The 16,751-nt window shown below is 34.2% G+C and overlaps 1 protein-coding gene across 1 annotated transcript; it reads right to left on the reverse strand.

The window, feature by feature from the left end:
* Positions 1-407: 407 nt before the first annotated feature.
* Positions 408-16,269, reverse strand: LOC128234474 (fibulin-5-like). Its single transcript, XM_052948737.1, has 11 exons — positions 16,150-16,269; positions 15,094-15,216; positions 14,484-14,606; positions 12,899-13,021; positions 11,339-11,461; positions 10,112-10,234; positions 8,694-8,816; positions 6,492-6,611; positions 5,543-5,645; positions 5,314-5,348; positions 408-2,595 (listed from the first exon to the last, which is right to left on the reverse strand). The coding sequence occupies exons 4-11, from the start codon at positions 12,906-12,908 to the stop codon at positions 2,405-2,407; spliced, it is 828 nt and encodes a 275-aa protein (XP_052804697.1). The 5' UTR covers positions 12,909-13,021; positions 14,484-14,606; positions 15,094-15,216; positions 16,150-16,269; the 3' UTR covers positions 408-2,404.
* Positions 16,270-16,751: the final 482 nt, after the last annotated feature.

A 16,751-nucleotide genomic window follows, 5' to 3' on the forward strand; every position in this document is an offset into this window, starting at 1 on the left:
ACCACGTTATGCTGCCAAATAGTGGTGCTACAGTAACTCGTATATAAACACAACACCAACAAGCTAGGTTCACTCGTTACCTGATGAACTGCAACCAAGTCAATAGTCTATCTATTTAAAATGTTAACGGTTCAGAGGGTAAAGAAACACATTGCGATGTGTTCATTATGCGTTCATCATAGCTTTGCACTCTGCAAGACTTAGTTTTAGTCGTTGAGTATTATCTTTCCGGCAGATGTAAAGGTTGACTGCAGACAACGGATCTGATGATGTGTCCAGCGAAGGGATGTTGAGGCTGGCGATATCTTTTTTCCGCGGTCTCAAATTATTACGAAACCGTTGAAGTGTCAAGTTCTTGGAATCCTTCCGTAGATTCCTCGGTGAACGCCGGCGATACAGAGGTTTCTGTGACATTTGTGGCGACATCGATGTCATTGATGTTATTTACGGAGTGTTTGTCTTTGTCTTAGGTCCACACACGGTCCATGTACTCACCAACCGATATGACAGAGCCGTCGGCCGTGTTCATGTTAGAGACTAGAACATTACCATGAAGAACCACGGTATTTCGTAAGATTATTGATCGCTTCCTTGCAATTTTAAAACTAAAAAAACAACATGTTTTACATTATTACTGAAGACTTTCGTTTTTAACACTTTAATATCTGCCTTATCAGAAATTTCCTTACACTAAAGATAAAATTTCTTCTCCAGTCCACCGCGAATCGTCGAAAAACTATTCTTTTTTACATCATTCAACAACGTTTTGATGACTTCACAACATGCTCGGCTGGAGACAACCATCCAGTTGCTGGGAGGATGACATCCCTTCTTGTCCAATCTTGGTAACCGTTTTCTCTCAAAGTAAAATAATTTTTATTACTTTCTTGTTCTGCTTGAATTGTTTTCTAAATGATTCAAAAGGAACTTAAATTTACTTCTTGATACAAAGCGGGAAAATAACGTTCGTTGAACATAGACGCTTTCACCACAAAATCACATTGCATTAATGATGGTATAGTGTTTAGAAGTCTGACACCTTAACAACAATTAATCTTAAAGTACATTTGCCTTAGAATTGCAAAGGCTTGTTCAACTTTATTTTGCTTCTTAATTTTCTAAATCATTCATTTTAATACATAAAAAGTACATCTTTTCGAGATAGAGCTGCAGACCTGCCATCTATTTATAATAAACATAATTCGTTGTGACTGATAAGAATACTAAAAAAAGTTCTATATGATTTAAAAATATCATTACTAGATTGTGCATGATAACGTTCGAAAACCTGAACCTTGTTTTAACAATGACTGTGTAAAATTATTTTTGTTTTATTGTTATTTTATCACTATTTTCCGAATATATTATACTTACAAGGTCAGTTCAGATGTCTATTGTTGAGTGTTTTAATGCTATTTTTTTGGTGAAAGAGACACTTTTATGCCAGACCTGTGAGTAATATGAACAAATTTCATGGCTTACACTTTGGAAACAATTATTTTGGTATGGGTGATATAAAAATACAATACATTCAGCTTTTACATTTTCAAAATAATATATTTTGATAAGCATATATTGTGCATTATAGTTTTATATAATAGTTTTAATCTGAACTTTCGTAACTGTCTTTAAATCCTGTCAAAAAAATAAAATGTGGATTTATTTTTGATATTTATTGTCGACCATGTTGCAGATACAACATATTGACGGGTTATTAAATGCTTCAGATCTTCCCAAAGAAGGTCACTGGTATGGATTTGAATTGTATCTCAAGCGCTCTTAATGCTTTCAAAATATATGAATGAACCAATAGAAAATACGAGGTTATCACCAAGCAGTTAAATGCTTGTTAAAACACACGCGTCTGTTGGTTTATTATCAACATAGAATAAATAAGTAAATATTGAAACAGTTAAAACAATAGATAGAAATAACGGTTGTAAAATGTTGTGTAGAAAATAGTGGTTATCTGTTATCCGTGCGTTTCTAGAATATAATATCTAAGATTGTCCATACGTATATGTCTTTTTTTATAATTGGCAGTATTTTAACAATTGTTAGTATACATTCCATGATTTTTTATAAATACTTTGATGAATATTCTGGGATAAGTATGTGTGGTTAAAATAAAGATCTGTCAACTTTGTGTATATGTATTGATCATTTGTTGTACAAAATAAGTTAACCATTGACAGCAATCGCTCAAATGTGACACATATAGCGTGTATTAAACAATACAGAAATAATTTATGAATGAATTGAATGCGTATTAATTAGTTTTAGTATATTACAACTGAAAATAAATAAAGTTTCTGTTTGTAGCAATGTGAATGTCATCTAACTCCATGCGGTTAAAGAATATAGAGTGCCTTCCCTGCTTTAATAATGTAGTAAAGGAACATAATTATGACATGATCTTAGTGTTGATGTATATGGGATTTTCCATGGTGTATGAGGTTGATACTTTCTTGTTCTCTTGGCAGTTGTCCAGAGCATCACACTTTTCAGCTACGACCGATAAAGAATTGTATGGGTTTTCAGTGTTCTCGTAGGTCTGATCAGCGGTTCCCCGAAGGCTTTCGAAGTAAACAGGTTCTAAAATAAAAAAGATACGAATTAAATCATTGAATTCCAATTATAACACATAAGCATATTTAGCATAGTAAATGTCTTTTCCATTTTTCTCAAATTAGCATCGTTCAGCAATTAAACATTTTCAACCAAAAACTAAGACATTTATAAACGAATTAAAGTTATATATAAGGCGAATATAACCAAAAACCCCACGAGAATAAAATAATTCGCCGTGAAGCTAGCGGCATACAAGGCGTGAAGTCAGTGGCCAGGGATTGATAGAATTTCCAATACTCGTAACGCGTTATATCACGATTAATGTATTGTTTGAACATAAAACAGATGGTGTTAGGTATGGAAGGGATTATCCGCCAGTTAATGCATGCTGCATTATGACATTTCTCTTTTTAAATTGCTAGTGCATTCGTTTAAATCGTTAGTGCCTTCATGCAATTGCTTCGGTCGTGTTTGTAATGGACTACCGCATGTGTCTATGTGTACAACTTTTAGTTTCCTTCATGTTATTGCTTAGTGTCTACGTCTCAACGATAAACGACAGATGTCAAGTTTTTACTTTTAATTGACTATTGTGTACTAATTAAATACAAGAGTACAATTAAACTCCTAATAGTATTACTAATAATATTTATATAATGTAATAAGACCATTAAAAGCTAACTTAAATATTCATCAGTCAAACATAGCAGTATGCATTTACCAATAAGCATATAGACGATAGCCGAATGCATTTAGACGAACGCAACTAAATGAATGGAATTAGAAGGGAACCAGTAAATATTGGTATCCTGCGACAGCAATATTAGATGGGAATGGAAACCAAATGCTGGTACCCTTCTTATCCATGGAAGAGCACTCTCGCGACTTTTGCGATGGTAGCAGTCGAAAGTTTTCGTGCAGGAGCTGCCAAAATTATATCTAGAAGAGGTAATGTCTGACATTATCTGGACCTAAAAATGTAATACTACTAGATGCTTTTTTTCTGCTGATTATTTTTTCCTGGATGTTTTTATTCGGTACTGAGTTAGACACATATCCAAATTCTAATCTGCGTTTCGACCTGAAATTGAAATGTGTTGTCTGCGAGCCGGGTGAGATTTTGACCAATTTTCGATGGATAACATGCATGTTTTGAAATTTCTGAGGCCATTAAACACAATCCAAGTGTGAGAATAGTGCTATCAATCGCCAGGTTTTGTTGGATGGCCTTAGAAATTTCAAAACATGTTATCTATCGACAATTGGTCACCGCCAAGTAGACAACACATTTTAAATTCAGGCCGAAACGCAGATTAGAATTTGGATATGTGTCTAACTCAGTACCGAATAAAAACATCCAGGAAAAAAATAGCAGAAAATAGCATCAAGCAGTATTATTTTTTTTAATTTCAGATAATGTTTTCTAGCACACCGGATAGGCATTTCCGGTGATTTCAGCCGTGCTGGAAAACTCCATCTGGCATCCCCCATGCCAGATGAGTCACGCGCTGTGACGTAATACTTTCAATTTATTTTATTAAACACTTAATGTAACCATAGTTATGAGATTTCAATAGATGAGTTCCTTTAACATTAACTTTACAAAAAATATTCCTTAAAATCAGAACAAAATAACCATTAAAAGACGTGATAGCGAAAGAACTTATTGACGTATGCAGTGAATACAAATTACTGCGCGTCATGACGTCAGTAAACATCATCGCACGCGCTTTTTGGTGAAATGTACAAAAACGCGCTTTCTTATGTATTTTCTTCACAAAAAATGTAATTTAAGGTATGCTAGAAAAAATATCTATCATGTGTATCCGTTCCGGATAGAAACATCCGACCCTCGGGCACGCTGCGTAGCCGGTTACTCGGCAAGCCTCGTTACCAGGCAACGCAGGTGTCCTCGGGTCGGATGTTTCTATCCGGAACGGGAACACATGACAGATATTATTAATACATGATCTCTTCTAGATATATTTTTGACAGCTCCTGCACGAAAACTGTTGACTGCCACCGAAGCAAAAGTCGCGAGAGTGCTCTCCCGTGGATAAGAAGGGTAGCAGCATTTGGTTTCCATTCCCATTTAATATTGCTGTCGCAGGATACCAATATTTACTGGTTCCCTTCTAATTCCATTCGTTTAGTTGCGTTTGTCTAAATGCATTCGTCTAGCGTCTATATGCTTATTGACAAATGCATACTGCTATTGATGAATATTAATTTAGCTTTCAATGGTCTTATTACAGTATATAAATACTATTAGTTATTCAGTATTTATAGTTAAGTTGTAGTTTTGTACACAATTTAGTTATTTAGTTATTTAAATGTAAGAACTTGACACATGTCATTTGTCGTTTAGACGTTAACACTAAGCAATAAAGTGAAGGCATCTTAAAGTTGTATACATAGACAAATGTTTTTGTCAATAACAAAAAGGCACGAAGCAATTGCATGAAGGCACCTGCCATTTAGACGAATGCAATTGCAATTTAAAATGAGAAATGTCACAAAGCAGCATGAATTAACTGGCGGATATCCCCTTCCATAGTTAGGTAATAAACTTAGTTTTCACGACAATATGTCATTTTCGGTTTGGATTATTCTGTAAAAATGCTAAAAAAATACATTAATTTATGTAATAATTCGTCAATTTTGGCTATGTACATCGCATTTGAATTAGTTGCCTTCTTACAAAGTGAATTAATAATATAAAACTGTTGCTTTTAGATATACCATTTTCCACCCTCGTCTCAACTCTTGAGCGGCACCTGTAAAAAGAGATATCAATTGGCTACAATATGTATCTATCCGATATTTTGAATATATGATAAAATACAATTTCAATTAGCAAAGAACATTTGCTATGCAAGATAATATTTTTTTGTTCATTTACATTAGATGCTAACAAAGATTTTCAAAACAATTCAATAAACGCAATAAAATAATTGTTACTCCCCGTTACCTCCTTTTTGCGCAAAACACAATGACAGCCACGCAAACAGCAACTAGTGTTCCGGATGTAGACATAGAAACTATCCACACCATACTGGTAGGCTTTATATCCTCTGAAAATACATCAACATATATATATATATATGAGCCAGATGCCGGAACCGGCCCTCTATATGCCGATCCCGGTGCCTGGTTCGTATGAGGGTCGATGTTCGCTGTTAACGAAGGCCGAAGTAGGATCACCAGCAAGGATAACATATTGAGGGTCTCGAATGTAATAGATTTTTTTTTTAAATTATAAAAAGTAAATGTTTTTATTACCGTCTATCATTTAGGAGCTTCCACAGTACAAATTGGGTTAGAGGCTAAACGTTCAAATAATTCGCAATTTCATTTTAGTACATTGAGATGTGAGGTAAACTCTTTGCGCGGTCAGTTTGGCAGAATTTGCGTCATGTTTTAGTGGTCTAAAGCCGTTGAACAAATGTTTCAATACCATTTCATTCAAACAAAAGTTTTTTGACAATATATTTTTTACTTTTAAATTAAATTATGTTTTGACTTTTTAAGAAAGAAATTGGACAATATTGATTTAAAAACACAAATAGCTTTTTACAATTAAAAAAACAATTACAACAAAGCCAAAATACATCGATATTTTGATAGCGGTAAGCATTTATGTACCCGTCACTATTCCTAATCTTGCGCACTTTGCAAAATAGATAAAATATTTCCTCGTAAAATGTGCAAACCTCCTCAAACGGCTAAACATGTATAAACGGATCAAAAGCAGTATGTTTGTTCAATATCGAAACAGATAAATAAATAAACCATTCATTTTGTAAAGTTCTCTGTGTTTTTAACAAATCAACACTAGGCAAGTTTTTTTTTTTATTTTTTTTTATTTTGGTACAAATGCATACTGACCATTGAAAATATATAAAAGACAGTTTACGCACCAACACATCTTCCGTCTGTATCCAGAATGTACCCTGGGCTGCAGGAACACTTGTACGTACCATTTTCGTTTGTACAGATTTGTTCACACTCATGTGTTTCGAAAACGCATTCGTTAATATCTAAAAATACAGAATAAAAAGTAAGGTCGTATGGTTATTTTGTGTTAAACGTTCTCGTTTAGTGTCTGCTGGACTTTGATAATTTGCCTTTCAAAGTACTAGACACCGAATAATACCATTGCAAGAAAACAAATATCAAAAACTTGCATAAAATATGTAACGTTGTGGACATTGAATTGAATCTTACTTACTGATGTATCTACATCGTAGTTTTTGATTACTTTTCCAATGCAAAACTACTGTGTTTGTCAACCACATATCGGCCTCATACTAGCTCGCATTGATAAGTCTAGGCTTGCTTTTAGGAAAACCTTTATAACCGATTATGGGCCCATATGGTGTCTAGTCCCTTTAAAATGTAGCATCCTCAATTATTCAGCTAATGGGATTGTCCCTGAAGTTTCATTCTAAAATAACCACATTACATTATTTTTTTCTCAAAACGGTGAACTTTACTGCACAAGTGTGATTTGTTCTGTGCAGCCGATATTCTGTTCTGCAGGAGCAGTTAGATATCCTTTCTTCGTTTGCACAATTGTGAGCACACCAGTTAATGTTTTCATTGCATTCATCATCATCTATTATCATTAATAAAACTGCTCACATATTGTCATAATATTCATTTTTAAGATTACTCTGACACCTGCAACTATTATAAATATGGAACATTGACTTTGCGTATTTTATATTGAATGGTCTTTACTGTAAAAATGTTACATTACATCAATGTTGTAATTATTATCAAATATAAGTAGAATTGGGTCAATCCATTGCATTTAATATTAGTTCATGCCCAACTGGTAAATTTTACTGTAAAACCCGAGATGCAGAACCATAACAATATCTTTCGTCGCTACTTAGAGTATAGCCGATCCTGCAGGAGAAAATGAATGAGCCATATGTATGTGTGGTTAGATTAAACTTGATATATGTAAGATGTAAGAATATTTTTATATTATTTGATTCAATTTGAATCTGATAAGAGAGCTAGTTTAAGTAGTTTTTAATTTGATTCTAAACAGTTTTATTCAAATCATACTGCTTCAATGGGTCAATGTTCGTATGGAATAGAGAGTTAAATATTATAAAACTTTCAATACTGGAATTATTTGAAGATATGATATGATGTAATCAACATGGACAAGCCCAGACGTCAAACATTTTACAAATACCCTGTATTACAAATAACCTGTATAAAGGCAGAAGTCTAAGAACTATCACTCACTAGACGAGCAACAAACAACTTACAAACTAACACAGGCAGACCACACATGCATTAATATAACATATACTTATAAATGTTGGTTTTACAAACTTCGAAAGGTCGAAAGAGAAAACGCAGATGACTTAGAAAAATTGAAGACCGTGAGCTGACAAATAATACAACGGCAAATAGATGGACAGTCCAATAAGCTAAAATGTAACACATACCCTGTTAAATACCACACGGCTAAGGCCTAAGATAATATACCTTAAAAGGGAAACATACAAAACACCTTGGAACAGGTTGTCATACTTATTTGAACCCGAACAATTTTTGCCGTGGCTCGTTAAACGTTAGTCGCTTTTACAAGAACAACTGAATGAACCTTGTGTGTTGTACATGTGTGACTATATTTCGCTTTGCCGGAACTATACTTGTTCATATCTGGACAAGAATGTGTCTATACAGGATTGTATAGTTAGAAGAATTATACGATGGAACATTCGAGGACCAGCAGACAAAACGTTAACATTTATCTTTTAAATATCCACACGTATCAATGACAGATAGCAGATATCAGTAACAGTTTGTTAACAACTTTAAATTTATATAATGTATGAATGTTGCGCTTCATTTGAAATATACTTAAGATGTTAAACTGACCATTGGACATAATTAAAAAAATGTTCAAAGAAGTGTCAATCGTGTTGCCTAACCGAATATTTTAAATACTGTTTTGTCACAGAAATACAAATTAACATGACTATTTCCGTTGTATAATTTATTCCTTAATTACTTCACTAACGTACTGCTATTGATAAAAGACTACAGCAAATATAGATCTAATCATCACATATGGTTATTGTGTGGTAACGAACCTGAACACGTTCTGCCGTCGCTTGATAAACGATACCCGCTTCTGCATGAACATTTGAATGAACCTTGTGTGTTAGTACATGTGTGAGTACATCTCGCTGTGTCGGAAATACACTCATTAACATCTGGAATGACATGTACGAATACGATTATGATTAAATCAAATTGTGTGGATAAACATTGGGATTTCCATTGCAGCTTTCTGTCATTTGATAATATAAAAGCTTATACAATTCTGGTCTTATGTGTATTTCCAAGATTATCAGTTGTCCATTTTTTCTGATCATATTTTTTCTAAAAATTACCTGTTTTGTAATGTAACTGTTCTAAAGATCCCAGACAACACAGGCAGACTATAAATGTGTCAAATGGTATAAATTATTAGGTTCAACGTTTTTATATGAAGTATGGATTTTACATTGAATCAAAGGTTTATAGATGACACTGCATCGACACAAAGACTATGATCGGACGAAATCGGTTACCTCAGATACAATATTGTGACATAAATTAACTGTATAACATTATAAACCAGAGTGTAAAAAAGTAGTTGCCGCACACGTGATAATGGCAACCGTTGTATAAAGTTTGTTAAGTACCACGAACAGCCTTTTTATTAGAGCAAAAATAAAAGTTTAAGCCTCCCGATAAAGCTTTCTTCGAAAAATGACGATCTAAACTTCAGCCGAGCTATACTTTCATAAAAGCATTCATTGTGGAACCAGAACGCCACACTGGAAATAGCAAACACTCAATTCAACCGAAAAATGTAATGCATCCATCTACTTTGTTTTGTGGCCATTCATTTATGGAATTCTTCTATGTTCATAGAATTAAGTTGATGATTGTTTTATTTAAAGGTGTTAGCTGAACTGCACTCAATGTAGAATTGTCACGGGTTGTGAAAATGAATTATGTTTATTAGTGCTTAGGATACTCAAGTATGATGCTCCAGTAATGTGTCAGTTGTAAAAAAATCCAATTTGGCAACGTTAGTAAACATCACAAATTAGTTTTTGAAACTAATTGACAACAAACCAGAACATGTTCTGCCATCGCTCGATGAAGTATAGCCGATTATACAGGAGCATGTAAATGACCCTTGTGCGTTGATACATATGTGAGTACATCTCGAAAAAGGTATTTTAACCATACTGCTTTGTTTTATGGACATCCATTAATGGAATAGTTCAATAGTTACATTGTAAATTTGAGTACTGTTTTGCTCAAAAGTGTCAATCGCATAACATTCAAATTTGAATTTTAACTTGGAGTAATAAAACACTCTATATGTATTAGGGCGTAGGATAATTGAAGTGTGATATTCATTCAATATGTCAGTTGGAAAACAGTCATATTTTAAGATGGGAATATTAAACTACAGTACAAAAACAGTGTGTGATAACACTTGAAAACAAACCTGAACATGTTATGCCGTCGCTCGATAAACTATAGCCGCTTCTACAGGAACATATGAATGAACCTTGTGTGTTGGTACATGTGTGGTTACAGCTTGCTGTGCCAGAACTACACTCGTCAATGTCTAAAATGTATGATACAAATATGCTTATATCAGGGGAATAAGTTTAATGCAATCTTAATAATTTTATATTCTGGTATCTAGTTCAGCGTCTCATTGAAATGGTCATTAAAGACTTTTGAGAGTGCTACAACGGATTGTCTCCGTTAAAACCGTGAACAAGTCAAGGAAAAAACGTTGGCTTGGCTATATATTTCCATAGGGAAATACATTACGTATCGTTTTATCGATTTTGTTTTATTAAAATTACATTATTTGTTTACATGCCAACCTGAAAAAGTCGCGGGTATTTCTTACACTTATTACATGGGGAATTGAGATACTCAAGTCTATAAACTTCGGTGACGTTAATTTGTAAAAAGGTGTTCTTTAGTCATTGTAATGGAAGAGTGCATATTTATCGTAAATAAAATATAAATTTAAAGCAGGTACCAGAGCATGTCCGGCCGTCGCGCGATAAACTATAGCAGCTTTTACATGAGCAGTTGAATGAGCCTTGTGTGTATGTACATATTTTCCATTTGTTAAAGCTCGTTAATTGTCTTTCAGTTCAGATGCAGATTCGGAATACGTGTGCCCCCCCCCCCCCGAAGAAATGCGTTTTTTAGTATCCTTAATAACTGCTACCCGAGCAATTATAACCTGGATGTTCAGTTGTTCACTGATTGTGTCCTATTTGGAATATTTTCTTAGAAACCGAATGCCATCCAGTCAATCTCTCCTTAATATATTCAAATCGTCATTATAGTCAATGTACGAGCCACCTCGGAGTGAGTTGTTGGAAAACCGTGAACAATTAGGGAAAACCCTTGGCTTGGATTTAAAACGCTTTCATAGGGAAACCAAGTGCGTATCGTTGTATCAAAATATTTGTTTTTAATTATATAACTTTGTTACATGGCCACCTGAAAAGCATCACGTTATTCTTAAAATTATTATATGGGTCATGGAGATACTCGTTTGTAAATGAACATCGGCGACGTGAATCCGTAGAAAGTATTCATTGGTTAATGAATTGGAAGTGTATTGGTCCTAAAATGGTAAAAGAACTCTCAGCTGACGATTACACATCAATCGAAATAAGCAAATAGATAATTAAGCTAATACCCAAACATGTCCGGTTGTCGCTCGATAAACTATAGCCGCCTCTACACGAACATGTAAATGAGCCGTTTGTGTTAGTACATGTGTGATGACATGTCGCTGTGCCGGAACTACACTCGTTTATATCTGGAATGCAAACCATGGATATGGTTAGATTAAACTTGATAAATTTATGATGTTAGGACCTGTTTTTTTTTCTTTTTTACCATTGAAATCTGATTTGAGAGTTTTATTGAGATAATTTCTAATTTGGTTTTGAACATTGAAGTTAAACTCGTACTGGTCGGCTTTGTTTTTTAACAATTAAGCTAACATTAGATTTTGGATGATAAAATATCCAATCTGATGCTAATTGTGTTTTTTCGAAACATGTCAGCATAATTTTAGCTCAGATTGAAATAGTAACTTGGTTTGGTAATTAACTGTGTTATCAGTGCGATGTGCTAACTTTATGCTGTTACCTGTCAATGTTTGTTAGCAAAACAGTTGTGGTGTAGTTAATCCTATTAAACTCGTTTTACTAGATCTATTTTAAAATACCATACAATGTAAAGTACACGGACAAGCCAAGTAGTTTTACTTTTCACGAAAGCTCTGTTTAAAGGCTCAATCCCTAACACACAATTAACGAGAGGAATACAACGTTTAACACTACAAAACAACACAGACAGGACATACATGCATCACAATCAATGTTGGTGATACAATCTTTGAAAGGTCGGAGTTAACGGAGGAATATTAGTGACCGTAAACTTAATCTGAATAAATAATACAATGACAACTACATTGACAGTTTAAGAAGCTAACATTGTAACGCAGACCCTGTGTAGAAGCTCAAGGCTATGACCACCTAAGATAACATTCCATAAAAGGGAAACATGCATCGTCAAATACAATAGAACAGACACGCCCTGCATCAACATTTAGTAAATGTCGGGCTTTCCACTTAAGAACGGGTTGTCCTACTAATTTGGAAAATCCTAAACAACTTTTGCCGTCGCTCGGTTAACGGTAGTTGCTTTTACAAAAACAACTATATGAACCCTGTGTGTTAAACAAGTGTGTCTACATTTCGCGCTGCCAGAACCACTTTTGTTTAAATCTGGTTAAGAATGCGGCTATAAACGTTTAGTAAAGTCAGACCAATGGCACCCTCAAGGACCAGCAGCCAAAACGTTAACGTTTATCTTTTAGGCACACGTATCAAGAACAAACATACATTTAACGAAAGACACACAATGCTAAAAACAACGATCAAAGATTACATGGAAATAAGATAAATCAGTAAATGCTAATCAATGAATATAACTTAATATACTGTATGTATGTTGCCTTTCATCCTTAATAAACTAAATAGTGTTAAAAATGCTTAATTGACCGGCTGACAGATTAAGATTAATGTTCATGTACATTGTGTTGCCTAACTGAGTCTGTGAACAAAGCCACAACATAACATGACCATTTGCAATGTATATTTCATTCCTTATTCAATTTACTTGTGGCAAGCAAACCTTCTGCTTTGAATAACAGAGTAGTGCAAAACTATTTTCAGTGGGAACAAACCAGAACACATTCGTTCGTCGCTCGATAAACGATATCCGTTTCTACAGGTACATGTGAATGAGCCTTGTGTGTTGGTACAGATGTGATTACATTTCGCTGTGCCAGAATTACACTCATTTACATCTGGAATGATATGTATGAATATGGTTAGATCATGTGTGGAAAAAGCGTTAGAAGGAAAATTATATGTTTCAATAATTGTTGGGATCACAGCTCATACATGAAGCATGGATTTTGTATTCAATGATTGGTTCAGATATAACACTGCATCCGCTAAAAGACCATTACCAGACGCTAACACTCACAACAAGAAAATATCAGGAATAAAAGATCAGTATAAACATTTAAAACAAGAGAGAGTTATAGATTGGGCTACACACGCGTTATTTGACGATAGGATTTTATGTACTAAATTGTAGCACCCTCACTCCAAACCGCGTCCTATACACTAAGCCGTTCAATCGTATATTTATAAAGTCAAAAACAACCACGTCCGATAAAACATTGCATGCAATTATTTATTCATCAATTGTCAATTAGTTTGAACTATTACTCGAGAGCAGGCTGTCTCTCAGATCTTAATTAGAATTAGCAGACTACCCTTCGAACTCCCCATAAAAGGTTTTATACTCCCTTATTGGCCCCAATTGTAGTTGACCATTCAAGAGTGTTTCCTAATTCCCCTTAATAGTTTAACGAAATCGCGTGATACATTAAATCTCACGTGATAATTACCAAAGTATTTTACTGGCTAGTGTCACGAAAAGGAGCTTGTCAATCAATGGTTTCAGTGACGTCAAAATTAACTAGACCAAACCCCCTTAATAGAATTTTAGTAAACAAGGTAATTAAACTTATTTCTGGACAGTACTTAAAATATACATTAGCGGTTGACCTTAGCCGTAGCCGACTGATCTTTGATGGTACCAATTAACGTATTAGTATAGCAAAAGGCAGATCCTTTGATAATTATCATGCATGTTATCTTTAGCATATGCTGAAGCAATTAACTGTTCCATATATTCTCAGAATATCTAATCGTCACCTGGTAGCGATATTGCATTTTGACCATTTAGTAGCTAAAGAAAGGAATGATGACATTAAAAGATGTCAATCAATATTGGCGGGGGCCATTGTGTTACACTAAATTACATTTAGATATTAGAACTAAGGAGCCAAAATAGTAGTATTATTAGCCCGCCGAGGAAGCTTTCTTCCAAAAATAACGACCTAAATATTCAGACAGGCTGAACTGCATTCATTGTAGAACAAGAAAGCCACAAGAGAAATCGCCAATGCTCACATCAGTCGTAAGGGGTACATTAACCATTCTGCTTTGTTTTATGGACATCAATTAAAGCAATAGTTGTATAGTTAGATTGTCAATTTGAGTATTGTTTTGCTCAATCGCATGCCAGTCAAATTTGAATTGTCACATGGAGTAAGGAAAACCTCTATGTATTAGGGCGTAGGATTATTCAAATATGATATTCCTTCAATATATCAGTTGGAGAACAATCCTATTTAAGACGGGGATCTCGGATAACAATAAAAATACAGTGTGTGATACCAATAGAACACAAACCTGAACATGTTATGCCGTCGCTTGCTAAACTATAGCCGCTTGTACAGGAACATGTGAATGACCCTTGTGTGTTGGCACATGTGTGATTACATCTAGCTGTGCCGGAACTACACTCATCAATGTCTGGAATGTAGAGTCAAATACGTTTACTTCAAACGGATGCTGATTGTGTCCTATTTCGAATATGTTCCAGAGAAACCGCATCCCACCCAGTCAACCTCTCCTCAATATATTAAAATCGTCAGTATAGTCAATAAATGTACTACCTCCGAGTGTATTGTCGGGAAGCCGTAAAAATTAAGGAAAACCCTTGGCTTGGATTTTAAAATGCTTTCATAGGGAAACCCGGTGCTTATCATTATATCGAAATATTTATTTCAAATTGTATAATTTCATAATATGGCCACATGAAAGGCTTCACGATATTCTAAAAATTGTTACATCGGTAATGGTGATACTCGTTTGTGAATAAACATCAGTGACCTGAATCCTTGGAAAGTATTCATAAGTTATTTATTGGAAGTGTGTTGGTCTTAAAATGGCAAAAAAAAACTCTCAGCTGACGAGTACACATCAATCGAAATAAGCAAATAGATGATTAAGCTAATACCCAAACATGTCCGGGCGTCGCTCGATAAACTATAGCCGCCTCTGCACGAACATGTGAATGAGCCGTTTGTGTTAGTACATATGTGATGACATGTCACTCTGCCGGAACTACACTCGTTTATATCTGGAATGCAATATACTATTATCATAGTTAGATTTAACTTGATAAAAAAAGACTTGATTACGAACATTTTCATTCAAATCATACAGCTCGAATATATTTTTAATCAATCAAACTAAACATCTGACCCCAATATCACGAAAATACTTAAGTCAAATCTCAATCTCAATCTCAACTCATTCTTCCACATTACAGTATGACATTATTAAAAATGACTAATATTTTACTATTTTTAAAAGCACATTCTCACATGCATTATGTTGAGTAACATGATTTCTCAATATTCTAAAAAATATATTTCTACAGCACAAAAGGTAATTGAGTAAAACTTAAAAATAATAAATCCGACTTAAGTACAATTTTTGCTCACAATTTTTTTTTCTATATAATATTGACCATATTTTTTACATCAACATAATGAATGAAAGAATGCGATTTTAAAGGGGTAAAACCATTTACAATTGTGAATCATATGATGCTGCAATTTGATAAAAAAAAGTTGAGACTGAGATTGAGATTTGTCTTGAGTATTTTGGTGATATTGGGGCCTGGTATTGGATGATTAATTGTTAATTTAATGCTTTGTCAGCCAAGTTTTCATTCAAATTTGAATAGTAGATTGGCTTGAGAATTAACTCAAGTGATGCAAAGTGCAAAGTGGTTGCTTTATTCTGGTTATGTTTGTAAGCGACGCAGTCGTGAAGCAGTTATTGTTATTAAACTTAAATAAACTTTACTATTATTATTTCAAAATATGATAAAACGTAAAGTACATGATAAAGCCCAGTAGTTTAATATTTTACCAAGGCCCTGTTTAAAGGCACAATTTTAAGGCCTAACACACACTAAAAGAGAGACAAATAAAACAACAAAACAGCACAGGCGCACCATACAAATACATTTAATTTCACATTTTAATTTGTTGTGGAAACAAACCTGAACATGATCTGCCGTCGCTCGATAAAGAAAGGCCGCTTCTACAGGAACATGTGAATGAGCCTTGTGTGTTAGTACATGTGTGACTACATCTCGCTGTGCCGGAACTACACTCATTTACATCTGGAATGAAATGTATGAATATGTTTAGGTCAAATTGTGTGAATAGCGTTTGGAGTTAAATTATATACTGTCCTTTGATCAAATAAAAGCACCCGCAATATTTGCATGTAGTGTATTTCCAAGAAAATAAGCTGTCCATGGTCATTTTTGTATGAACATTAAAAAATGCCTGTAATGTAATGTAACTGAAAAATGATCACAGACAAAACAAACAAACCGTTAATACATTAACATATCTTGTTACAATCGATATTGTCAACTTGAGGAGCGTTTTCTTCATACAAAATCTTACAATCCACAATATAAATCAAATCAAATATGAAAAAAAGAATTTTGGAGTTTGTTACTCTGATGCTAATGTTGGAAAATGACACATAACACTTCTGTGCAGTATTGGATTGCATTATGTTAAGTAGTGGTTTTTTGAAGCTATTCTTATTTATAAGATATTTTATAGAATGTATATGTAGAGTGAGCCG

The sequence above is a fragment of the Mya arenaria genome, chromosome 5 (assembly GCF_026914265.1).
Source record: "Mya arenaria isolate MELC-2E11 chromosome 5, ASM2691426v1".
NCBI lineage: Eukaryota > Metazoa > Mollusca > Bivalvia > Myida > Myidae > Mya > Mya arenaria.

Coding starts and splice junctions, on each gene's coding strand:
- LOC128234474 (XM_052948737.1), bottom strand. Junction 8,817..10,111: donor CGACGGCATAACATGTTCAG/GTTTGTTTTCAA, acceptor ATGTCATTCCAG/ATGTTAATGAGTGTATTTCC. Junction 6,612..8,693: donor CGACGGCAGAACGTGTTCAG/GTTCGTTACCAC, acceptor CTGTATTTTTAG/ATATTAACGAATGCGTTTTC.